The sequence below is a fragment of the Semicossyphus pulcher genome, unplaced genomic scaffold (genome assembly GCF_022749685.1).
Source record: "Semicossyphus pulcher isolate SPU_LCO1_2020_fin unplaced genomic scaffold, fSemPul1.0.p SCAF_13, whole genome shotgun sequence".
Classification (NCBI taxonomy): Eukaryota; Metazoa; Chordata; class Actinopteri; order Labriformes; family Labridae; genus Semicossyphus; species Semicossyphus pulcher.
The window spans coordinates 14,224,049-14,250,611 of record NW_027211637.1 but is presented as its reverse complement, the minus strand read 5'-3'; the positions used below and the strand labels follow the sequence as shown (position 1 = coordinate 14,250,611).

General features: G+C 40.9%; 2 protein-coding genes across 3 annotated transcripts; one reads left to right on the top strand and one right to left on the bottom strand.

Moving 5' to 3' along the window:
• Positions 1-637: 637 nt before the first annotated feature.
• On the top strand, positions 638-6,520 carry pgd (phosphogluconate dehydrogenase). The gene is made up of 13 exons (XM_069660778.1): positions 638-726; positions 1,227-1,302; positions 1,405-1,584; positions 1,677-1,742; positions 1,831-1,949; positions 2,121-2,190; positions 2,279-2,413; positions 2,504-2,693; positions 3,956-4,086; positions 4,304-4,437; positions 4,962-5,061; positions 5,434-5,556; positions 5,985-6,520. Exons 1-13 carry the CDS (start codon positions 719-721, stop codon positions 6,102-6,104), a joined length of 1,452 nt encoding a protein of 483 aa, XP_069516879.1. The 5' UTR covers positions 638-718; the 3' UTR covers positions 6,105-6,520.
• Positions 6,521-10,853: 4,333 nt separating this feature from the next.
• tardbpa (TAR DNA binding protein a) lies at positions 10,854-16,603 on the bottom strand. Of its 2 annotated transcripts, XR_011307933.1 has the most exons (7): positions 15,852-16,603; positions 14,811-14,974; positions 14,534-14,674; positions 13,315-13,485; positions 13,147-13,231; positions 12,210-12,356; positions 10,854-11,445 (listed from the first exon to the last, which is right to left on the bottom strand). XR_011307933.1 is itself a non-coding variant. In XM_069660530.1 (5 exons), the coding sequence occupies exons 1-5, from the start codon at positions 16,090-16,092 to the stop codon at positions 12,758-12,760; spliced, it is 1,191 nt and encodes a 396-aa protein (XP_069516631.1). In that variant the 5' UTR covers positions 16,093-16,603; the 3' UTR covers positions 12,264-12,757. The 2 variants fall into 2 exon arrangements, 1 of the variants encoding a protein (XP_069516631.1); XM_069660530.1 differs by lacking the exon at positions 10,854-11,445 and having other exon boundaries at positions 12,264-13,231.
• Positions 16,604-26,563: the final 9,960 nt, after the last annotated feature.

Here is a 26,563-nt window from a genome sequence, read left to right as displayed (position 1 = left end):
AGTTTTTTTTAAGCCCCTGAACTTTTGGGATCAGGCTTTGACTCACTATCTCTTTACTACAAAGACATGATATGACATGACTGTGCTGGGATCTGAAATGATTAGAGGAAAGAAGAAATAACAGTTGTGAAGTGAAGCACAAATTTGTATTTTTCTTCTCTAAATTTGCTTTTAACGACATAGTGGATAATTTTTACGTAACGATGCATTCTAACTTATACACTTTCAAGATATTTTAATGTCATATTCTTATCTAAAATAACTACTTAAAAACAACACTTCCGTAGTGAAGTAGAAAATCCAACGTGGCAGCACTTAAAATTGTCCTAAAGTACAGTAATTCGATAAATGTACTTTCTACTTCTGGTAAATTAATCCAGTGTATAGGACAAATATACGACCCCCATTCACTTGTGGGTGTGCGCTTACGTAAAACGATTGACTGCCAGTTAAGCCAATAGGACAGCGGATACCTCTGCTCAGGATTCTAGACCAATGAGAATTCGCAAACAACATCACTTCTGTTTGGAGGACGTCATCTGATTGGCGGAAAATCTATTTGGGCGTACGCGAGCGTCTCCTCAGCTCGTCACGTCTGTAAAGGGAACAAGGAAGTAAAAAAACTAGCGAGAGGAAATCCAAGTGAAGTGGATTGTAGGCTGAGCCCGACTGTCATTTGAACACTGTTACTTCACGGTTACTCTACACGCTGAACACCATGGCTAAGTAAGTTTCCAAATCTCATTTAGACAGTCGGTAAAGAAGAAATGTTGCGGCTGATACGCGTTGGTTTATTATTGTACACTTTGTAGTCGTTTTTACTATTACTTATTATCTGACACTTATGTTGATCAGTTGAGCTGTTAGCTTGTAAGCTAACCCGCTTTAGTGTTTGGTTAAAATACATGTGACATGATAATTTAGCGTGAAGATTTTACGCAATAGCTGACGTAGGTTTTTCTGTTTATCGTGGAAATTGACGGGTAACATAGCCTTAAAAACACAAGCTGTAGCATGTCTGTATGACTTTTACAGCCTTGTTTTCACTTCCTTTTAATGAAAGATGAATCAGAAGGGTTTAACATCAGAATTGCAAATATATCATTTGCAAAAGTGTGTGTGATGATGAAAATGTTGGTTAACAGTTTTGTCCTTGTTGCTCAGCCTGTGACCATATCCCCATCAGAGCCTTTCACTTAATATGATTATTTCTCTTCTCCTCACAGAGCAGACATTGCACTGATTGGTTTGGCTGTCATGGGCCAAAACCTCATCATGAACATGAATGACCATGGCTTTGTGGTAAGATGATGACTCTTATGCTTATTTATTTCCTCCTGGCAGTGAAACTTGTTCCTCTGTCCTCTTTTATTTCACTCAGTAATCTCCAAACCCCTCCAACAGGTCTGCGCCTACAACCGAACAGTGTCCAAGGTGCACGACTTCCTGAAAAACGAGGCAAAGGGCTCCAAGGTAATTGGAGCCGAGTCTCTGGAAGACATGGTGTCCAAGCTGAAGAAGCCCAGGAGGATCGTCCTGCTGGTCAAGGCCGGACAGGCTGTGGATGACTTCATTGACAAACTGGTGGGTAGTTTGTGCTCAAACTTCTTTAAATGTGTTAAGGAAACTTGAATGCTGCTTATTTAAGTCACATGGCTTTTTGATTTGTTCTTCAGGTTCCTCTTCTTGAGGCCGGGGATATCATCATCGATGGTGGCAACTCCGAATACAGAGACACAACGGTAAGTTGCAGAGTATCACTGTTTGACCTGTACATCCTCATTTCTGATTGAGGATATTCTCATAGTTTTTTGTGTTTATGTTGTTCAGCGGCGGTGTAAGAGCCTGAAAGAGAAGGGCCTGCTGTTTGTTGGCAGTGGAGTCAGTGGGGGAGAGGAAGGGGCACGTTATGGACCGTCACTTATGCCCGGAGGACACAAAGAGGCCTGGTGAGTCTTCACAAGCTCTGTGTTGCACTTCATTACTCATCACTCTTTAATGGGAGATGTTGGACATGGGACACAGAATTGTTAAAACAAATACAGATACTAATGATAAGGTTGGCTATATGTGTGCATAAATAAATCAATTTAAACATTTGCTGTTACTTAATTTCATAGGCCGCACATTAAAGACATCTTCCAGAGCATCGCAGCCAAAGTTGGAACAGGGGAACCTTGTTGTGACTGGGTGAGTGGTACATAATTAGATATACGTAACTGTAATGTACAGTTATTGGTTGTAGCAGTTATTAAGTCATCTCTGAATATGTCTGCAGGTTGGAGATGAGGGTGCAGGTCATTTTGTTAAAATGGTCCATAATGGCATTGAGTATGGCGACATGCAGCTGATTTGTGAGGCCTATCACCTGATGAAGGATGTCCTGGGAATGGACCATGACGAGATGGCTCAGGTGAGCTTAATTATGTAATATGCATTTGCCATAAGTCATATCAGGTCTGTATAATCAAATTAATCATCATACTGTGCTTTAAACACTCAGGCTTTTGACAACTGGAACAAGACAGAGTTGGACTCCTTCCTGATTGAGATCACAGCTAACATCCTCAAATTCAGGGACTCCGATGGCACACACCTGCTGCCCAAGATCCGAGACAGTGCCGGACAGAAAGGCACAGGGAAGTGGACGGCCATTTCAGCCCTGGAGTACGGCACACCTGTTACTTTGATCGGTAAGAGGAAGGCTGGAGGTTGTAGACGAGGAAGTATCTGGTTTCTTGCAGTAAACTGTGTTTGTCATGATGACATAGCAAAAGGTAGAACGTCACACCTATTAAGACTTCAACATGGCTTTACTAAATTAAAGGGCAGTAGGCCACATGATTAGAGTTGTTAGGCTAATGTTTCGCTTTGCAGGTTAGCTTACACACAGCCTAGCCAGAGGGTTTCTACAGAACATGATTGATATGTTGCAGCCACTAAGAAGATTGACGGCTTTTCTAGTGGGCTGCTCATCTCAAGTGACATAAGGGGATTTGTGATCCCCCCTGCAGCTTTGGTCTTTGCTTTGTTGTTTCATAAACAGTGAAGAGGAGGTGGAGGTCAGGAAGCAAGATTAATAATCCAGCACAAAAGGCAACATAACATCAGTTTTGCAGAGTGGGTTCCCCTTTAGATCAACTCCTTTCAGAGTGCATAGTTTCAAGGGACAGGCATGATAAACTAGTAAAAGTTCAATCCAGTGGATAATTTTTTAAATATCACCATCATCTACAACATTTTCCATATTAGATTTCCTTAAACTACACGCATGTGTTTACTAAATCCTTATCAGTGTAGTAGATCCTCTTGTAAAAGGCAGAGATGGAGGCTGTACAAAAGGCTTTATTGTGTAAGAGCTGCTGAGCCAGTCTGTGTAGAGCAGGCCGACAGGCCCGTACAGTGTGCATGGGAGGATTTCTGCCCGCAGTGTGGATCACATTCCTCACCAGGATAGTTCAGGCATATTCCCTCATTCCCTCTGTGTTTGCATGTGCCTATGCCTGTAGGCACATGTGTTACATCACCTAGCTTTTAGCAAGTCATGCTTACCCAACGCTTTTTTCGTTGTATCTTTACGTGAACGCAAGTGGCATTTAGATCACTTTTTATGTTGCAACTGGCAATCCCTGATTCCTTTACTACAGCAACAGTGGCAAGCCCTGTTTTTACAGCAGTAGTGTTGTTACTGCTGAGTCATGCTGATACTTTGTCATTGTCTTTATGTTAGCATGTTGTTTTCTGCAGATTAAAATCACTCATGCAATCATTTGTTTTTAGAGGTTACAGGAGATCTAAATTACTGGTTATTACAGGCTCCTCTTTTTGTGTTTGGAGCTCTGTTTGTGTGTGAAGCGCCAATAATGTGACGTGTGCAGCGAGCTAACCTTGTTGTCCCTTTTTTCCCCTTCTTTCTCCTGCACTTTCTATCTCTCCCCCTCCCTCTGTGTTTCAGGGGAGGCTGTCTTTGCCAGATGCCTGTCCTCTCTAAAGGATGAGAGAGTGGAGTCCAGCCGCAGCCTTTCAGGGCCTCAGGGGGTCAAATTCAATGGTGACAAGGCTGCTTTCCTGGAGGACATCAGAAAGGTAGAAAAAAGACTGTAGCACACACTCAGTTACCAGCTTATAAGGTTCACCTAGATAAATATAATTGTTTTTTAACAGCATTATTGCAATATAAGCTAACCTCAAAGAGCCTGATGTTAAATTATTGCTAACAAACTTTCAGCAGCTTATGATCCATTGTTTAATATACCTTTGATATCATTATCAAAGATTAAATTATTCATATTTCCCCCTCCAGGCCCTCTACGCTTCCAAGATCATTTCCTACGCTCAGGGCTTCATGCTGCTGCGGCAGGCGGCCAAAGAGTTCGGCTGGTCCCTCAACTACGGCGCGATCGCTTTGATGTGGAGAGGAGGCTGCATCATCCGAAGGTACATTCAACTCTGTCATATTGCAAGTTTGCCTTGTGCAACTTTATGTCAACAGGCGTCTTTCACACTGATGGTGAAAACAGGTGGTTAGGCAGAGTAAGAGGGAACGTGTTTGGAAAGCAAGATGAATAAAAGGAGAAGTCTTTATGATGATGAAATTCACTTTTTAGGCTCCTGGGACATTAAAGGTTTTTAATTGTGCCATACAGGAAGTTTTTTAACTATATGTTACTAACCCTTCTTGTGTATTTCTGGAGTGAGAAATCCAGATTGCTAAAAATATGACCCTTCCTGTGAAATCAGGCCGAGAGGAGAATGAGGAAATTCCAGTTGTGACACTGGTTTCCTTTGTGTAATCTTACACAGATGTTGCATAAACCTAAATCCAACTGTATGACTTGCAATGTGAAGCTACCACTCAACCGGAGCATTTTGCTTGTTTGAATAGAAACTTGGTCATGGTATTTTACTGTGAGCAGGATCTGTTCCTTGTTGCGTAACACTGCCCTCTCCTCTCCTCACAGTGTCTTCCTGGGTAAAATCAAAGAGGCGTTTGACAGAGACGCCGAGCTGCAGAGCTTGCTGCTGGACACTTTCTTCAGTGATGCTGTGCAGGACTGTCAGGTATGAGGAAGGAGGAATTGGCCAAAGACCGAACTGCAATACCCACATTGACAAAGACACAAAAACAAGTAATTTCCTCTTTCACAAGGAAAGGAGTGAACAATACCACCAGTTGACTCATTCCTCAGCTGTAGAAGATAATGTGTTTGGCAGGAAGTTATTGTTTAGTTTTTATCCAAACTGTCTTCTTAGATCTTCTCTGCACTTCAGGATTCATATTTTCAAACCTCTCCTCATCCATTCAGATCCACCTGGTATTAAACTTGATCTGACCCAGACCTCGTTCTTGGCTTCACCTGAACACTATCATATTAACACCATATTACATTACATCCATGAACAAAACTTATCCTGTTTTTCCTCTTTGTTTAGGAGTCATGGCGCAGAACAGTGAGCACTGGAGTCCAGCACGGCATCCCTATGCCCTGTTTCACCACAGCTCTGTCCTTCTACGATGGTTACAGACATGAAAAGCTGCCAGCAAACCTCCTCCAGGTAAGACGACTGTTGATGCTGCAGAGGCCACTGAGCATATGGTCAAGCGTGGAGGCGTATCAGATTAGACAGATCACGTGTCGCTGTCGTGTGTTTGTGTTGGGATCCGGAGGCTTTAAGACCATGGCAGTAAACAGTGTTAATTATCTGTCTTTGGAATACGTTTTTGAATCTTTAAACTGTTATTGTAGAGCTGAAACAATCAATTTTTTATCAGTCAGAACTGTTTAAAATCAGTGGTTTTAAAGGTGAGGATTTGCAGCTGAACCCATTTTTTTTATGCCATTGTAGATTGATTACATGTTGGTTAACATAACTAGCATTATGATAAATAAATAGATTCAACAGTAGTAGAATTGATCATTAGTTGCATTCCTAAAAGGAAGTGAAATGTGGTTGTGAAGAGTTGTTTACGTTGTGTCTTTCAGGCTCAGAGGGATTACTTTGGCGCGCACACATATGAACTGCTGTCAAACCCTGGTCAGTTCATCCACACCAACTGGACGGGCACTGGTGGAAATGTCTCCTCTTCATCGTACAATGCTTAAAGACCATCCTCACATCAGTCCAAAATACAACCAAGATGGAGGCCGAGTACGAGGGGAAGTTATCTGTGAGAGAAGAAGACATGTTACACATTCCACATTTTACAACCATGCCTGAATATTTAAGAGCCACAGACCCCCAACAATCACCTTAATCTAACTTTTTACTCCTCTCAAAGACGTGTTGCTGCAGTTTTATTTATCAAGAAGTGGAATTCTAGATTCTGTGTGCTGTAAACGCTACACCCCGTGTGTTCTGGTGCAACAACTTTTACCACAAAGTCCATCTCAATGCTTTAGGAGTCGTGCTGGCTACTCCAGTCATGTTTGACCCAGCGTTCATGGTGTTAACACTGGATTAAGCTGAACTGTTGCACTGTACTGTATTAGGCTAAATAAAGATTTCAATCCCTTTATAATTAGCTTGTATGGTCCTTACTCTCTGGGTGCGGTAAACAGGATTGAAATGTGTTTGTGTGTAGCACTAATTTAGGCAACAAGTGACAGACGTCACCTTTATATGTAAAGAGGATATCAGGTTAAAAAGGCCCGTCTGGTGGAAGACAGACACTTTAAGTCACTGGCTCATTCAGTGTTTGTCAATACAGTCAGACATGGGGATTTAAACAATAAATGCAAACACATAATTGTACAAGCTAGAATATATAAAGACCAACTAAAGCTGCACAATCCTAAAAATAGGTATATATCAGTGACGTTTTCATCTGTACTTAGGCCCTTATCTGTAACAAAATTGAATTAGTAACAGACATGGGATACTTGTGCCAAATTGTGTGCATTGAATTAGGTACGTGAGCTTATCAGAAATTAATGAAATTATTAAAATTGCCACAAAAGTTGACTTAAAAGACATTTTTTGGCAATTGGCTGAACTTTTAATAAAATAAAACTTACACTTTTTATCAGGTTAGTGTTATATCTGACTGACACACAGGACTGTAAACAGGACCTTAGGATAAAAGATTACAAATACTGGGCCCTCCATTGGAGATTCTACCACGCCATTTCAGGTGTTAAAGTTTTGTCCTTTCAGTGATTGTCCAGCAGGTGGTGCTAAGAATTTGACATGTCTTTGCACAGGGCGACCATTAGAATAAAACTAACAAGACTAGGTCATAAGGTCAAATCCTAGTATGTTGCTTACCGCTTTTGTGGGCAATGTGTTACAAGGCCTGTCCTTATGAGGCCAATGACAACGTGTTTGAAAGCAGGTGCACTGCTGACGTAGGTGATGACAGCGGACAAGCAGCAAACGAGCAGTACTCCCCGAACAAATTATCCAGAGGCATATAGACAGAGAGTCGCATCACTGGTGGTCCAATATGCTCCATGATCTGCCATTGCCATGTCGCAACTCTCTCTGTCTCTACGGCTCTGAAAGTACAGTCACATTCAGACCCACTTGTGGGGTTGACCCCGGCGGGCAGCCAAACACTAGTGTTTAAACAGCAGTAAGCCATTCACAGTTTTGGTGATGTGAAGGTAAGACAAGGGGGCTGGGCACTATAACATGAAGACATGAAGGGGTCACAATATAAGGCTGAGTGGGGTCACAAAATGACAGGAAATAACTATTGTTCTGCTGATCAAAATTTTCTGTGATTTTATTTTAAACAGTTTTTTTTCATTCAGATGAAGAACCTGAAAGATTGGAGGAAAAAACGCTCCATCTTTCTGTCCACTAATTTCCTGTCATCACTTTCCACTTGGTTGTCTAAACGAGGTATAATATGCTCCAAAACAGAAGAAATAAAGTGCAACACAAAGAATATCAGAATACATAACAAATATTTACCTCTTGGGGAAAAAGGCAAATAAATGTCTGAAATGATCAGTAAAGTCTGAAGATCAGACTTGATTGAAGATTATTTGATCATATTAGAGTGTTTTAACAAACATTAAACACAAACTTTCATTGACTCCTTTCCTCACTCTATTCTCAGCTGTGCTCTCCAAAGATTGTCAAGATAATTTCAGCTGTTATGTCAGCTGCTGAAATAAACGTGTTAACAGCGCTAATGCCTTCACCCCCACAGTGAGTGAGTGATGTCGTGTCTGACTGGCGTGGGTCACACCTGCTATTACACCTGCTGTTAAACAGTAAACAGAGACTCACCTCAGTGCACCTGTGCTGTTCATAGCTTTGGTTATTGCCAGGATGATGTTCACGTCTGGCTTCTACCTTCTTTTTAATCGTTGTGGGATGCTTCAAAGATCTCCTCGTTTGACTCCTCATGTCAGAGCTTTGATCCTGAAGGGGAAGACAGCAGAACAAACACGGTCATTCATATGCTCAACAAGAAACATACCAGAAACAGGTTCACCACAGCTGGCCCTCATGGAGGTTACTTTGAACATCTGTCCCCCTTTACCTTTCTCTGTGTCTGAATTAATACAAAGGTCACTCATTTCCCACAAAATACATTTGTATTTTTAATGAGGCCTGATTCCAAACAGAGGTTGCATCAGAGTACATCAGGCTGTTAGAGCCCATTGAAGGCAGTTCAGGTGGAGGATGAGGCAGCTGAGTCATCTGAAGACCAGCAGGCAGCAAGGCCACACCAGACTGTATGATGATGCGTAATGAAGCCGGAGAAGCCGGAACAACAGATGCAAATGGATTTCATTAAGATTAAACGCTTTTTACCTTCTGGATTCCTGTGACGCACATCATTAGCAACCAAATGAATAAGAAATGAATGTCTATATGTACATCTCGTTTAGAACAAACAATAATACCTAAGGCCATCGGTTCATACCGGAGGTGTCAGTATTTAAAAGTTTAAAAGTAATTTAAAGGCCATATTATAATTAACCCTAATAGTTGTAAATACTGTATTTTTCTGGGACTACATTCCCACCAGCAGGACAGTGCATGTATGACTAACTCAAATCAAACTACAGAGGTGTTAATCATCACAATAAAGAAGCATGTCACCCAGATCAAAAGTGACTCATTGATTTAAATTTAAACTTTTTGAACAACAGGTCTGTGATTGTTAAAAAAAGTGATATCAGGCTTTACACAGACAATAGTTGTTAGTAAAAACATTTCATGGTTGGTTTTGGTTGTTTTCTAAGGCTTACTGACAACAAAGAAAATACAATTTGCTTTGATTTGTGGTTCACTTCTTGTTGTACTGAATCTGAAAAAAACTAAATATGACATTACCTTATTTGACACAGGCTCTGTCTTAACTTTTAAAGCATTATAATAAAGATATACATTCTATTTCATAACTAGTGGAACACAATTTGTGTACTCAGCTTACAAATCAAGGATAAATACGGACATGACCAAACTGTGTGGTTTCATGGAGAGCTGCTTAATTTGGACGATTCTACTTCTATGCTCCTGAGTGAATCTATGAATCAGGAAGCAGCGGTTCAAATCTGATCTTCAGCAGATTAAACACAGTGTGCCTGGTCTTAATATGTACAATCACAGGGTCCTCTTTTAAAAATAAACATTTTGGTGATTTGTATCAAACTAGAATAGCAAAAAGTAAAGGTTATTAAAAGGTTCTCCTATTCCCTAACACTTTTTATATGTACTTGTGTTTGTGCCCTCCATACAGACTTCAGTGCTCACTGCCTATGGACTCTTAAGTTTTAAAGATTAAAAACTGTTAAACCTGCATTTGTCAGTGATTAGAAACTGCAGGAGCAGAGGGAGCTGCACTGATGTTTTTGGAAAGTTGGATTGAGCAACAGTTTGTGTTCGTCAATCCAGGGAGGTACCTCAGTGAGAAGCTGGTAGAAATTACACCCAGAAACTACATCGCCTCCCGGGACAGATCACCCTGCAGGATTTTCTTCTGGACCTGCTAGCAGCATGAGAAAGCACATCAATTCACACTGTATTTCCATGTTAGTAGCAGCATGCTTCTTATAAATAAAAGAGATGTCTTACCATTGTCTGTGTGGTAACGATCCGCTTTCATACAGGAAATTAACCCTCACAGCCTGGAATCACATTTCATTTCCTTAACAGAGATTGAGCCCTTTAAAGACACGAAGTCTTTTCTGTTACTATCATAATGATTTGATCTTTAAGACAATAAAATCTTTGTACCAAAAATTTGATTTTCTATACCTTACTTTACTGAGTGTCAAAAAAAAATAACCTACCGATTCCATAAACCTTTTCTGCTAGCAGATGAAGGAACTGAAGTCACATTTGACACTTTTTTTTTTTACAATCAAAGTGTTTTTCATAACATCTACAGTTGACAACATCCAGCAGGAATGTATTTTGGTATGCATTGAACACAAATGTTCTACACACGTCTCTTGGCATCCTGAAGGTATTTCTATGGCATTTTAACTATATCAATATAAATTAGTTAAGGGGCAACCAATTATCATTTAGATCGTTAGCAAACAAATCTACAGGAGAACAAAAAAGAAAAAAGAACTTCTACAAGCTTTTACAAACCAAAAGGTTATAAGGAATAGATTTCATTAAATGAGAGGATCCACAAGCTAATGCAAAATGGCACACCAGCACCCTCAAGAGGCAGAGCATTTAAAATACACCAACTAACCAGCCAGCATCAAGACGAAGTGCACACAGGTTTATACATTTTACACAAAGAACGAAATCTAAGTTCGATCATGTCATCATTTGGAGGTATGTAAAACTTTAATATTTAAAGTTTGAGGGGAGGCGGAGTAAGAAGAATAATTTGATTAACCTACAGTTTATCTACATTGATAGACAACAGGCGATTGAAAACTCAAAACCTTTATTTTACACCGCATACTAAAATATTCCAATACAGATAGTGTTAATTCCTGCTGGCATTTTCAGTCTGTTGTTCAAGTCCCTTTGAAAGTGGCTCAGCTCATACATTCAAACCACTTTACAATCAAAGTAAACAATATAACAAGAACACATGCTGCCTTATTGAAATGCTCCCCCCTCCCACACACAAACACATTGAAAAGAAACCTACTGGTTACTAATGCCAGAATTTCAGTGACTGTTCTGGGGACAAATAAAGCATGACGGACAGAGATGCATGTGTCAGATTTAAGGCAGGCTTTGTGTTTCACAAATTTGGAAAAATAATGATCACTGCCAAAATGCAGGTGTGACATTGGCCCCATTTGTGACAAATACCTCTACCCAATGAGGATGGTCCGCTTTTAAATTTCATTACAGGATGGTCCAAGTGTTCTTGCTAGTGAGGGTGGAGATGATCCTCTTCAGGCTTAAGGCAGACGTGCAGTGATTCCACCAAACAATGTCTTCAGCTTGTCCGTAACTGACTCCAACCTGGATTCAGACGAAAACCTTGGCTGTCCGTGTCCGCGGTCCCTATACATGTGAATTAAAGTGTTGGCAGTTCAATTAATGTAAAGTAAAAAAAAATAAGTCACTGTCAAGAGTGTGTCATACCTAGTCAAATTCAGTTTTATTTCAGACTTCCCTTAGATTCACAAAACATAGAAAATGCATTCGTCACCACTTCAAACACAAACTTTCAATGGGAACTTTTCAAACATTCACCACATCAACCTCAGAGCTCACTTGCAAACAACACACTTTCAGTGTTTGCCCCCCTCCCCACACAGACTTCACAGAGTCACAGAGTCACATTTTCACACAGAGAGGGTGGTAACAAGGAGAAAAAAAAACACACAACCAGACACGGCATTCACATCAAATCAGACAGCAAGAAAAGGCTATGAAAGAATACAGATACTCTTAGCACTTGTCTTTTCACTGTTTTTTTTTTTAGAGATTTAAAGTCAATAGAAAAACAATGAGAGAAAGCAGAGACCATAGGGATCTCGAGACGTAGTAAATGTCCTTGTGATGGCCAGTGCGGACACACTCGTGCTTCTTCCTCTCACACTCGTACAAAGCCACAGGTTCTTCAACTCTCGCAGGCATTTGTCTCTTAAAAAAAAGATTTGCACAAACAGTCCCACACTTGCTTTCTTTCATCTTGTTCTCCCGTTCGCTCACTCTCACTCGGTCCAACACCAATCCCACTCATTGATCTTGAAAAAGCGACAAGAGCAGACACGAAATCTATATCCATAAAAAAAAGTGGAGAGGAAAAAAAACACACCCACCGTCTAACACAGTAAATGCAGAGTGAAGCTGTGTTCTTTGATGACAAAGCATTTACACATGGGAAGAGGGGAATTGATACTGAGATCTGTCGAACATTGCTGCCAATGAGGCGCTTCCTCCCGGGAAATTGGGAAAGAGTTGGTGAACTGCAGAAGAGATTTTCATGAAGGCGTTTCCAAAAGATGTCAAACAAAAACAAACAAAAGATGCAAATCACTGCATACACATATATAATTATATCAAGCCCATTTACAAGGGGCTCCCGAGATACTCGTGCATGTTCATAAATATTTAACTTGCATGCACATCTCTGTGTAACATTTGCTCAAAAACAAAAGAGGGAGTGTGGCAGTTTCCACTAAAAAACTAAACTTCTCAACCACTCAGTGCATGACCAAATTATCAGTCACACAAGTATAAATTCTCTTTAACAAAATAAAAGGCAGTGTATCTTTAAATTATAGGAACATAAGATATAAGCAGTTCCCCTGTAAGTATACTTACCAGATTAACCTAATAGCAACAGAAATGCTTTACTTCAAGCTAACTACATTCCCCAACTAGAAGACTTGGACTCCATAGAGTTGCCAAAGCCGGAGCTGAAGCCAGTGCTGGAGGCCGTGTTAGTGCCTCCAGTCCAGCCGAGGCTAGCTGAGTTGGGGCTGCTGTAACTGGTGCTGGCAGAGCTATAGGTCTGGTCTCGGGTCGTAGTGGCCGTGCCTGCTGTTGTGGTCAGACCCTGCTGGTTAGCCAGCATTCCCATCATTCCCCAACTGCTCTGCAGCGCTGCTTGGGCAGCTGCCACCATTGCCGGGTTAAGGCCGAGAGCCCCAAAATTAACCCCGCCACTACCGCTGCCTAGCCCACCGCGATTACTGCCATAGCCCTGACTGAACCCACCAGCCCCAAACCGCCCACGATCCATCATTTGCCTACTATTATTGTGTTTGGGCTCAGCATTGGAGATGTGTACGCTGACGCCCTTGATGATCAAGTCCTCTCCACACAGGGCTTGGGCGACCTGAGAAAGAAGAGGAGAAGATTATCACGAGTCATTATTGTGCTATCTACCAAATATCAAACTCCATTTATGGTGATGCTCACCTGGTCATCTGCAAATGTGACGAATGCAAATGCCCGGAAAGGTTTGGGGATGAAGACATCAGTGACTTCGCCGTACTGCATGAAGTACTGCCTCAGTTCATCTGTGGTCATGTCCTCTGTACAGCGGCCAACAAAGATTTTACGGCTCCGCATGGGCTCATCAGGACACGCCTGAGAGGACAGAGACGTTTTTTAAAGGAAAGGCTGACGACCAATTCAGAATTAGTTTTCTAACATGTAATTAACATTTGTGACATGAATCGGAAAACTAAAACAAATGTTTTTATCCGTTACAATGTTTTCATTCAAATATCATTTCAGAAGTTTTAAGGAGGAAAAGGGGAGCGAAAACCTCTAAACATTAATGTATTTGAAAAGTTGCATCCTCCATAATAGTTAGTGGGTATTTGTGGTTTGTCTTCATCTAAAAAAAGTAAAACTCTTCAGAATCAAAAAATGCACAGCATGCAACAAGACGATAAACCCAACATTGTTAAGTAAGACTAAACAAAAATGGAAGTCCAGATGACCAACAACATTGACTGAGCTGCTGTAACAGGTGCTGAGGAGTTATGGTTATTTTTTTAAATCTCTTTACTTACACCCCCTTCATTACCAAAAAGGCTGTACTTTCTACACCTCACATTTTAAAAATAGGCTTGTTACTTTAGTATTAATGTATTTTAGGGGAATGATCAATCATTTTTATTTTGCATAACTATGTGCAGCATTGCTAACATGAACACCAATTTCAACCTGAATGAATAGAATAATAACTAAAAAGCAAAGACCATCCTTGGTGTTTCCTTCAGTGCGTATAATGCATGAAAGACATCACAGGAGGAAAACAACATAAAAAGACAGATTCAGTTATAACAGACAAGAGAGGGAATTTTGACCACAGAGAAGAGGCTTCTAGTGAACGTGATGTCTCTGACTGACACTTACTCAACTTGTGGAGAATAATAAAAGTGAATCAGCCAACATTGTAGACAAAGTCAGAGCAGATTCAGAGCTGCAAAACATTCCCCAACAGTCTTTACCAGAGCCTTCTTTTGACCCAAGTATCTGTACTTCTGTTTGAGTCAAGAATGGTGGTGCTTTTGCAAACTACTCTAGTCTCAGGCATGAGGATCTGCGCCTGCTGTTTGGGTCAAACCCTGCTGGTTACTGTTCACGTAAATCAATGACTGTACATAGAAAATGGTGACTGAGGTACCTTTGAATTGGGAAGTTTGCAGTCACACCATCGTCCATCAATCATGTGTCTCTGAGCAATCACTTTGGTTTGTGTCTCATATTCAGTGAATCGAACAAACCCAAACCCTTTTGAGTTGCCGGTCTTTGCATCTCTCTTCACCTGGAAACGACACAGAGGAAATTATTACTGATTTGAACAAAATTTGCAGTAACATAACATAATATGTGTATTACACTCCAAGTCTAAAAAACAAATGTTGACAAAACATATTCAGAGTCAAATGAGCTGTCGCTACCTGCACCATGATGACCTCTCCAAAAGTAGTGAAATAATCTTTCAAGTCTTGTTCTGTTGTTTTCCACGGCAGCCCGAGGACAATGAGATCTGATGTCTTCTGAAAGCCCCTTTTTACTTTCACAGCTGAGGCAGCGTCTATTTCCTCCATCTTTCTTTTGTTATCTGTGAAGAATAAATAGATGAGTAATACAAGGGAATTAGAAACGATCATAGATATGAAAAAACAAATCTCCTTTAATTCAGGTAGTAGGCTAACCATTGAGCCCCCAAGTCCTTTCCTGCACAGGTGATACACGGACATACAACATACAGTACATGGTCAAAAGTAGGGAGATAAATCAACATAAGCTGGGTATCTGGTGCATATTAATATGCTGCAACAACAGCCCTCACTCTTCTGTCAATGTTATCTTCAGGTTCTTAAAACTGGCAACAGGGTTTTGCTCCCAAAGAGCACAAGTTTTTTATGATCAATGTCATTTTACTTATGGGTAAATATAATAATCATTGTAGCAAGTGGAGAAATAGTAATCCCTCCTTTAACTGTTTTATGAACCAAAGAATTTACTCTAGCAGGATTGCAAGATAGATAAGTTGACTTTTATAATTTCTTGTTGTTTTGAATTATGGTCTTTGTTTTTGAACTCAATGTCCCTTCTCTAAGTGTGTGTAACATCATATTCCTGATGTCTAATCTATGAGCTTACTTTTCAGAATATTTATTTTATATAAATTCCCCCTATGATATTTTATATTATTATGCTTATATATTTTCCTTGTCTCCATATAAGTTGATTATTATTTTGATCTGTATTTGTATTGAATGTACATCCTCTACGAGAAACTATATGTTTTTGTTCGATGTTCCCTAATGTTCAATAAATAAATAAACAAATAAATAAAAAGAATGCCATTGCCAAAACAGACTATGGGCTAAAGGCACACTCTTTTGCCAATTTATTTATCGAGTTCATATTATCATTAAATATACAGTTGAAATTGTGAAAGCTCGGGTTTTTCTCACCATCCACTGCCTCACCTTTGGGGTAATTGACAACATAGACCAAGCTTCCCCAGTCGTTCTCAGGTGCATGTAGGATCCCCTCCACGAGCCGGACCCCCCTCATGCACTGGGACTCTGGGTTCCTGTACCGCAGCCCGCACGCGCCCGGGAACTGTGCTGCTACCGAGGACAGTAAAACAGTACCATCGTCCTCCGAGGGGATCTCCATGGGCTCTTCACTTTCATCCTCGGCCACACGAATGTACAGCTCAGACATGGTTTTTGGCTGTGCTGTGCGCTGGTCCGAGGGGAATCAGCGAGTAGATCTCAAATTACCAGTAAACAGCGGGATGATGTGCGAGCTTACAGTGACGATGCTCGCTGAAGTTTACTTCTATTAGCTGGGTGACGCAACTGAAATGCAACGGCAGTCAAACGCAAACAGACAGACTATGTGAACATAAGCACTTACTCGACAACTCTGTATACATTAATAGCTCCAGGCCATAAATACTGTATATTCTTTTCTCCGCTGGCAGCACGCGTAAACAAGTTAGCCAGCTAGCTAACAAGCTAGGAAACTCAAGGCAGCTTGAAAAATGAATGACCATACAGTATCAAGCTGTGTTTACTGTCAACAAACACACGACTCCTCCTCTTGTCTTCGAGCATCTGGTCGAAAGTTTAACGTGAATAGCAACAGAGAAATATAATCTTATTCGGTAAGTTTAAGTATGAAATCGCCAAACCACAGTTACTGTTTGCAGCTGTACAACTGCAGCTAACCTCTCTAACCTCAAGTTAGCTAACAAAATGGCTGCGCAACTTGTATGACATCATCGAGTTAGGAGGGCCCACTGTTCATTTTTGTAGGGGAGTCAACAAGTAAAATTAAAAACTTTTAGTCAGTAGTTTGCCTTCAGATAACCAGTTGTTGGTTAACCTTTAATAAATCTGAGTTTAATGTTATCCGGTTTTCCTCATTAATCGTGTCGTGTTTCATAACCTGCAATAGACGAAGTTTAAAGCTCTTGGTTTACCCTTTAAATTCGAAACTTAATGATTCACCTGAACCCCAAACAAAAGGTGCGCACTGAGAAATTCAACTGAAGAATTTTATCAATTTATTAACATGCAGCCATGTGTCACGTGAGATAATATTCTTTACTTTAGTATATCAGTCTTTTCAGCTTTTTGGTTTAAATATTAGAGCCCTTAATAAGCAATGGTTTGATTCAGTATGATTCTGATATGCAAAAGAGGGTTAAAAAATCCAATTTCAACGTACCCCCTGGTGTTACAGAACCGCCATTAGAAATCTATTTAGTCCAACCAAACAGTCTAACCTTTATGCTGTCATGACATGCTGTAGTCACACCTTATGTTATAACAGGGGATGTTGCATGTTTTTCTCAACACATGGAGATGTAGGCTATATCAACAGTGCCAGAATTGAAGGGCTGGGAGTCTAGCTGTCTGAGGTCCTTTGGATCCAAGGTAATTCATCCTGGCACAAAAGAAAAGCACAACATTTTGATAAAATATGAAAATCTGTGTCCTTTGAATCACCTCTTTATCTCACCTCGTTTACTAAGTCAGCCTGGCATTACTGGGTCACCTCAAGGTCTAGCTGTCTGACTGTGGATTCTCAGCGCTAAAGGAAAACATTGAGTGTGTTACAAATGTTTTATTAACTAACAAGTATGTCTCCCTTTTAAGAAATCCATAAACAGAAACTCCATTTGACCTTTAATGATGACAATGCGCTGGTTACATGTTAATTGTCCAGCATGGCTATTATACCCATACACAGAATACATGGTGAAGGGTATAAATCTATTCCTCATAGTTTCATGAAGAAGTGTCCTGTGGTTTCTGTGCCATCCAGCATAGAGCAAATCCAGTGTGACCCAGAGGAAACTCAGGTAACATTACGTTGTATGAAGCTCGAGTACTCAATGCTTGACCAAATATTTGGCTTTGCAATACTGATAAGATTTGTTTGTGTCCATAGGTGATCAGACAAGCTCTCTATGACAGCATTATAAATGTGAACAAATATCTCTAGACTACGAGAGACATGCAGATGTGCTCTGTCTGTGTATTTTTGCATGTTTGATCATGCATTACAGTTGATGTGTTCACTGTCTCTGAGCTGTAGCTGTGGAAGATGCTCGCCTGATCCAGATGAATTGTGACACGAGGGGACCAGATATTACAACTTAAAGCAGTAAGAGGGGGGTCCTGGGGCCTATTATTCCAATACAAAAAAGTTGAGCTAAATGGTATTTAGGAGCCATCTCTTTTTATCAAAGCCTGAGTCGATATCGCCACAAGATGAAGCTCTTCTTCACAGTGAAGACATTTACATACACTGTTTTCTGAAAGGAAAAAGAAGGCGAGTTCAACTCATCGAATTATTTTCACTGTGATAATTCTTTATCTTTCAATCTTTTAAATCTAGAAGTGTGTAGCTTTATTTTCTCAAAATAACAGGCCTTCTGTGCATCTTAAGTAAGTGTTCAGTAAAAGCTTGGCATGTTGAAGACAAAAACATCACAGAGCCTGCACATCTACAGAATACACACGCAGTACATGAAGGGCTCTCACTCGTGTATCTGTGCTGCCTCCGTGTGGTAGCAGACTAGATGTACACAGGATGAAGTCAATTGATTGCCGACAGTGGATAATCAAATATTCTTTATTTTTTTGTACAGTCTTTATTTGTAGCGTATTTATGGCTGGCAAATAAGTGTGGCGTAAGAAGTGCAGTATTTCTGTCTGAAATGTAATGGAGTATAAGCTTTAAAATCTTAAAATGGAAGAACTACAGTTAGGTACAGATACATCACATGTGTATTAAAATACAGTTCTGGAGTAAATGTAGACTTAGTTCCATTTCACCACTAGCCTCCACAGAAAAAGAAGATTAAAACAAGTACTATAAATGAAAAAAGGAAACCTGGCATGAAAATCAAACATTATAGTCTTGCTGTCCTAGCTGATGAGGTCTACCACCATGTTGTCATCTGTAAACCTATTAATGACTTTTCAAAGCTCTTGAGAAAATGAAGTAACTTCCCTTTTCTGTCTTTGTGTCTCTTTTTTCCCCCTTATTTATTCTTTCCAATTTCTCTTTACTCTTTTACCTTTTTCGTTTTCATCAGCAACAGAGACGAGAAGAAAGATCCAAAAGGAACAGTATGTACCATTTTTTCTTCTATGTCCAAAATATCAGTGCAATGCTATATGCAATTATTCAACTGGCATTAATATTGCATTTCTAAATGGACTGCACTTATACAGCACTTTTCTAGTCTTCAGACCACTCAAAGCGCTTTTACACTTCAAGTCACATTCACAATGGGTTTCAGTGTTTTGCCAAATGACACTTGGCAGTCAGGGATCGAACCGCCAACATTCAGATTGGGAGACGACTGACTCTACCAGTGAGCCACAGCCGTACATTCAAGTAATAACTCTTATTGATACTCTTCTTGCATTTTTATACACCTATAGTTCCCATTTCCCAGCGTTGATATAATTTACACCGTGTGATATATTGTGGTTAGAAGCACATATTATTACTTATGATTAAAGTAGCTACAAGTGAGACGTTACACTTATTTCTCATCTCTGTTGTGAATTTTACATGAGCAGTACTAATAAGCATAGATTTATATATATATATATATTACTTTTGTCTTGATGAGTTAGTTGGATACAAGCTACAACATGACAGTTCACTGTACCAGTTCACAACTGCAGTAAATAACATGGGAAGTCCACCTACCAACAAGATCAACTTGGCGGTGGCTGTGGCTCAGTGGTAGAGTCGGACATCTCTCAATGGGAAGGTTGGCAGTTCGATCCCTGACTGTTACAGTCACATGTCAAAGTATCATTGAGCAGGACACTGAACCCCCAATTGTATGAATGTCCATAGATCCTGATTGGAGGCCTTTGCAATCAGTGTGTGAATGTCTGTGTGAATGGGTGAATGGGTGAATGTAGTGTTTTTTTCTTATAACAACAAAAGTTTCTTTTTGTGACATAATAAGTTTGAATTTCATTACAACATGAAAATCTCTTTGACACAAAGCGAAAGTATCTGTTTAGAACAACATTACGTAAATACGCCTTTGTTAATCCTTTAAATATGCTTTTCTTTGTAATTACGTAATAATGTTATTTTTTTCTACTGATATGGCACCCATAGGCTTCTGTAGATTTACCATAGAGCCTCTGGAAGCGACGATAATTTATTCGGGCTTTTCGGTTCAGCCAATGGTTGGTGTTAAAGGACTTCTGGCCAAGACTTCCTTTTCCGTGTGTTCCCAACGTTTACAGCCCGAATAGCAACATGAGAAGCGAGAATGAAGTTAAGAGAAGACGTCTAGGAGCGGGTTGTTAGCTTCACTTGTTTGCAGACATCTGTTTATATAGATAGATTGTCAGACGCTAGCTCACAGGTTCAGGGATTGCATGATGGCAATGTGGCTCAGTGGTAGAGTGGGTCGTCTGTCAATTGGAAGGTTGGGGGTTCAATCCCTGACAGCTACAGTCACATGTTGAAGTGTCCTTGGCCAAGACACTGAACCATAAATTGCTCCCAGTGGCATCAGGTATGAGTGTTAGAATGTGTGTGCGAATGTTTGAATGTGATATGTAGTGTAAAAGCAGCTTCGAGTGGTTGGAAGACTAGAAAAACGCAATATAAGTACAGTCCATTTACCATATACCTGTACAAACGCTAGTGGAAACAACAACACAGAATGCTTCAGACACCAAAAATCCTGTTACTTGTCAACAAACAGCATTTATATGCAGATACATGTTTATGGAGATTACTACAACCCAAATACTCCAGAAAAAAGTTAGTGCTTAAACAACAGGGAGTACATGTTTTTGTAATGCAGTTCATCTTTTCCCATGAGGCTTCATTACAGTGTAAAACGTCTAAATCGGGTTTGTTCAACAGCCCGGCGCAGACAGCAAACACCTCCTGCAACCACTCTACAGAGTGGATGTTGTGCTCACCTTCAAAGAGACAAATCACAAAATGCACTGGACCATGGAGAACACACTGGCACGCAGGTGAGTATGCTGCTGATGAACACAGTAAAACTAAAGTGGTGATTAATTATTGGATGATATTTTGACCACTAGCCATTCAGCAGCTTTTACTGTAGTCACACCAGGCACTTACTTTTGTTTATTGCTCAATCAAGCTATGATTTGGCTTCATATAGTTCCTTACTTACCATTAAAAGTGAGACAGAAGTTAAAACAAAAATAAAAACAACAACATTAAAAACAGCAAACGACAGCAAAGAGGACGGAAATTGAACAAAGCTAATAAAGCAACAATAAGACAATAAAATATTGAAATTAAAAACGGGAAAAAGCCAGGCCAAAAAAATGTAATCTTAATGCTAAAAAGATGTTGATGCTTTAGATTTACTGCATTTGTCTTAGTTCTCACGTGCTGCACGTCTGCTTGCCGTCGTGGAAGGTGAAGCCGTGGTCAGTCAGTGCAGTGAAGGTTGATTATACAAGCAGAAACACAGCCAGACCTCTGCCAGCCACCGCCTGAGGGGGGACATTACCCAGACACAGACCAGGCAGGCGTTGAGTAAACACGTCTCTGTCCGAGCAGTAACAGGCGGATGCAAAATACCCTGCACTTGTGATGCCACCTTTCAGAGAAACGCTTGAAAGACTTGATTTTCTTGATTCGTTGCAATTATAAATTTCATGCTTTCACTTTTATTGTTCTTCAGGTAAAATTGACATTTTCCAAAGGTTTGTAAAAACAAAAATAAAATTATTTTAAATAAAAAATGTTGGTGTTGCTTTGCAGGCTTTACTGCAGTACACTAAACCAACAGAAGAGGGCACTATTGAATGTGTTTTCAGTAAACTCTCTCAACAGACCGGCGTTGTGGCTGCAGATGCTCTTCTCTAAATTTACTTGTTAAACAGAGTTTTTGCAGAGTTTTTTGAAAACTACATTACTGTTTTTCTGCACAGTTTGTTGAGCTGAATCATGAATTACCTCTGAGCAATGCAAAGTGTAGTAGAAATAAAAGAATACTGTATTTGGGCCTTCAGCTTTGCCAGTTAAGGTAATTGGCTGCTGTAAATATATCTTCCTCTGCAAAATAACAGACATGTACTGACAGAAAATATTTTTTTGACGGAATAACTGAGGATATTTCACTTTTGTTTCCACCCTTTTTCCACCTTTGTCTCTGTGACCTGGTATTCACCAGAGCGTCTGTAAATGACAACAGCGCAGTGTTACGCACTTACATGCATCATATACAACGGGCTGTGGGGCAGAAAATCTAAACTTCCTTGTGCCTTTGGTCCCCATCTGCTCAGTGAACTTGTGAGCAGGAAATGGAATAAGTGGTGCAAAAAGCCCGCCAACATCCCCGCTTCTTTCATGTGGCCTCTCTCGGTCATTACCCTATCTGTACCGACTGTTAACTGTCTTTACAAAGTTAGAAATCCCTTTCATGTCGCACTGTTTCTTTTTTGTTTTAATTTCAGTCAGAGCATATGGTTTGCACATCTGGGGGATGCTAAGCATGGTGGCACCCAACCCCCACACACACTGCTTCTGTGAAGTGATCCATATATGGTCTTCATTGTTATTGCTCATAATCACTCATCATTATTTGAAACGAGGCCTGTTTTGATTGGACGCTTTGAGATTTCTGTGCAAAGATGCTCAATAATGTGAACTTTTAGGATTTCAAACGAACACAAGGCCTTTGAAGGCAATATTTTGCCAGTTTGTTTCAGAGCTTTGAAACATCACGGAAGTATTTTTCTTCTCCATCCTTCCACTGATGTAGATACCTGTGACTAATACCTTACACGAACAGTTGTGCATGTTTGTCATCGTTTGTTTTAAACGGAACACTCTGTGGTGACTTTTACAGTTTGTTTTTGTGCAGACCAAATGTTTCTCCTGATTAGATCTCTCTGAACTTATCTGCAAAAAACCACCATGAAGCTGCAAAAATACAATATTTCTAGTAAATGTTCGATGTTGTCAGACCTCCCAGAGTGTTCCGACAACAAGATCTGCTGACAAACTGTGCAGGCTTGTGTCCTGTGACCACAAACAGGCAATCAGATCAGATCAGGAAATCTGATAAGTGCATCTCATCTCGACTCATTTGAGAATAACCACATTTGATCCGACATAATAGAAAGAAAGAGTCACTTACAGACTGCTTTTGTAATGACACTAAAATGAAGTCAAAATTACTGTAATACTAACTTTGGGTCATTAAATGCCACTTCAGCATCCTCTGCTTTCCGGCTGCACAGCCCCGTGTTTTGGCGAGGCAGACGGGATCTCATGCCACTGCAGAGACGTGGGGAGGACGAGGGGGAGGACAAGGGGGAGGAAGGCTTTGTGTGGCTTTGAGTGGTTTGCTGGGCCTCTTCATCTCGCTCGGCGGGTAATTACAGAATCATGGGTCAACCACGCATGTAACCACGGGTGCGTTGCACAGTAGCAGATGTGCTCATGACATTATCCGGCACCAGAGCAAAAGGTAAATAAAAACAGATGCAGCTGGTTGCTACGGACCTTCGCCAAACTTGCGTATACCCCTAATTGTTCCCATGTGGGCCTGCTGAGCGCGAGTAGTAAAAGGGGCGGGTATGCCCTGTTTGAGATGTGCCCGTGTTTCTCAACGGGAGAAATTTATGAATGGGCCGACCAGCCTCTGATGGTGGTTGTGGTGGTGTGTGTTTATATGTGTGTTTATGTGTGCGTCTGGCATTCAGTCGAGGGGCAAAATCAGCAGCAGAGGCACAGTTTCCCTTTTCTCTCATCAATTTCTTCCTTTTTCTGTGGAGAGAACATCGCTCTGATCCTCCAGGCCTCTTCCAAGCATCCCCTCTCACCTACAGGCCCACTGGCCTCCCTGCTTTCTTTGTCAAACCATGCTTGGATGTGTGCGTGACACGACACAATGTCAGGGAGGTCCCTTGTTGGACCTGAGCCAGGGCCTTCTGCTGCAGGCCAGATGAAAAATTGAGGGAAGAGGCTCGATTTCAGTGATATCCTGTCTTTGGTCGCCATCTGAGTCGTGTTCACAGTCTGTGCAGGGGCTAAGATCTGTTATTGTGTGAGAGTGTGTGCAAGTGTAATTGTTGCAGAGTGTGTGCAAACATGCATGCTACAGTAAGAAGAGGCCTTACATTGGCTTTAAATGCCTGACTCGAGGTCCTTCTTTGAAACCTTTTACACATCTTTGTCTTGCTTCTGTTGAGCTGTATGTGGACTCTGCTCTTTTTTAACACTTCCACAGATACATACACACACAGGCACAAACACACACACACGTCTTACACTATGAAGCTCGATGCCAACAGCGCGTGCCTCCTCTCCCTCTCTCATTAACCGCAACTGTCAGATCCTCCAGATGAGGAGCAATTAAACCAGATAATAAACACTCGCCATCAATTCCTGTTTGTTGATGTTGTTGTTGTTGTTGTTGATGTCGACGAGCTGGGGGCTCCACTCCTGCCACCTTAGTGCTAACTAGTACTTGAGTAACACACGAGAGCGGCGAGGGGAGAGTCCTTCATAGCCGTGGAAAGGCCTCTCTACCTGCTGCGTGTACGGCAGCACCAGGCTGATAATAAAGAAGGCACGGTGAATGTTAACAATTAGATCCTAATCAGACACAGCTCACAGACGCTGCTCTTTTATCCCCAGGCTTCACAGAAAAGGCAAACAAAGCGCGGCAAACTGTCAAGATAAAACACTACTTGGGATTGGTCGTGTCTTAGGGCTTCTTAAAGGGCAGTAATCTCGCCGTGCGCTGCTTCCTGAGACGACGAGCTGTAAAGGCTCCTGTGTTTGCTCTCGCATTGGAGTGATAAGGCCGCTCCTCATCACGCCTCGCTTCTGACGAAGCTCGTCTCCCCCGACAATGAGAAGATGGGGCGGTGTTAAAGGGGGCAGAGGTTTATGATTATGTCTTGAATTCCATAGTTTCTTATTTCATGCTAACAGTACTCCTTGCACTTCTTAAACATGTCAGACTCATAATAGGACTAAAATCATTTCAGCAAAAAGAGAGACATCCCTTTTTTGTTTCGTGTTCTTCTTTCTTAAAAAAATATGGCACCTACATTACCCACAATGCAACTGTGCCGCCTTAAATTTAGCTTGAGATTCAGGCAACGCTAGTAGCAGCTAATGTGGCATTAAGCTCAAACAGAGATGAGAATGAGGAGCAGTCGGGTAAACTTTCTTCCTGCTAACCACACACCAACCCATTTTAATAAATGCAGTCTTCAGCCCAAACAGACGCTGACTCAAGTGACATCATCCGAGGCGACTTCATGCAGCTCCCTTTGGAGGCGCAGAGAGCTTTACACAACCTTTTCCACTCACGCAGTAGTATTCCCTGAGACCTGTCAGCAGACTTTGATGTGTTAAATTGATTACCCTTTAATGTATAATGTTTGATAAGGTGGTTAAAGACCTGGTTTTGTTCTGAAGAGATAAACTCTACTTGACCTCAACAATAAAGCAAATGTGCCTGTTCACCTCTGATTGTTCAGCTTGAGAAAAAAAAAGTGCCTGGGATGGTTTTCCACTTAATTTTGAAGGCTGGACAAAGCATTCTTAGGCGTTTGGAGACAATACCCTTTCTTTCAAAGGCTATAAAAACATGTATACAGCTGTAGAAGGAGTTTCCTGATCCAAAGGCAAAATATGGTGTCAGATATTCCTATTACCATCAGGATGGCGTGGCCTGGAAAGAAACGCACGAGATTAAACTGTAGCCTGTTGAGAAAAAAGCAGAAAAAAATGATCTGATTTCCCTTTCTCGGTGGAAAAATGGACGTGGCCTCTTGTTTTGAAACCATATTTCCCTCAAAAACACTCTGAAAACCAAACAAAATTGACAGTGCTGGATTTATTGTCCTCGGCTCTTTTGTCCTCGGCGGCCACTGTTTGTGTCTTTGCCATGGAAACGGCAAGGTTATTTATCTTTACTGCCTTTTTACAATAACGTCCCTTTCCTGACAAAACAACAGAGGAAATATCAGGTCAAGCCTCTTCCCCCTTCTAATGATCAGGTCAAATCAGCCGCGCAGTTTCAGACAGCTCATGCACATTCACACGTGCGGCCACACGCAGACAGGCTATTGATGAGAAACGTACAGTTTGTGATTAAGATTTCCGTCTTTTCAGTGTGTGTGTGTTTTTTTTAGACTTATTGTTATTAAACGGTGAAGGAAGAGGGAGGCGATGGTTTTCTATTTCTGCTCAGAGAGGTTAGAAGGCCCAGAAAGTGGCTGCAAACACTAGATGGAGACAGAGAAACGGACTCCGGGGTTACATTTCAGACACCAGGCTGACGAATAGTTTGCAGTGCACTCACAAAGAAAGCATAGAACATATTGTCTCTATTAGATATATAAATGCATGCATTAGCTGTTTAAAATGTCTCAGAATCTGGATCCTTTTGTGCAGAAATTTAACAAACTGACTGAATTTTTCTTGCTCTGAGGGCTGCATTTTTCCTCTTCACAGGATAAATCTAATAATACACTTTTCCCGGATAAAATGTGCCCTGTGCACTCATCTGCGAACATCTTGCAAATCCTTGTGACTTGTGTAGACTCCAGTATACTCTAGCTGTCGGGTGCTGTCCCCTCTCTTAGCATGGGGGAGACGAGCAATTACTCCTTTTAAGGAG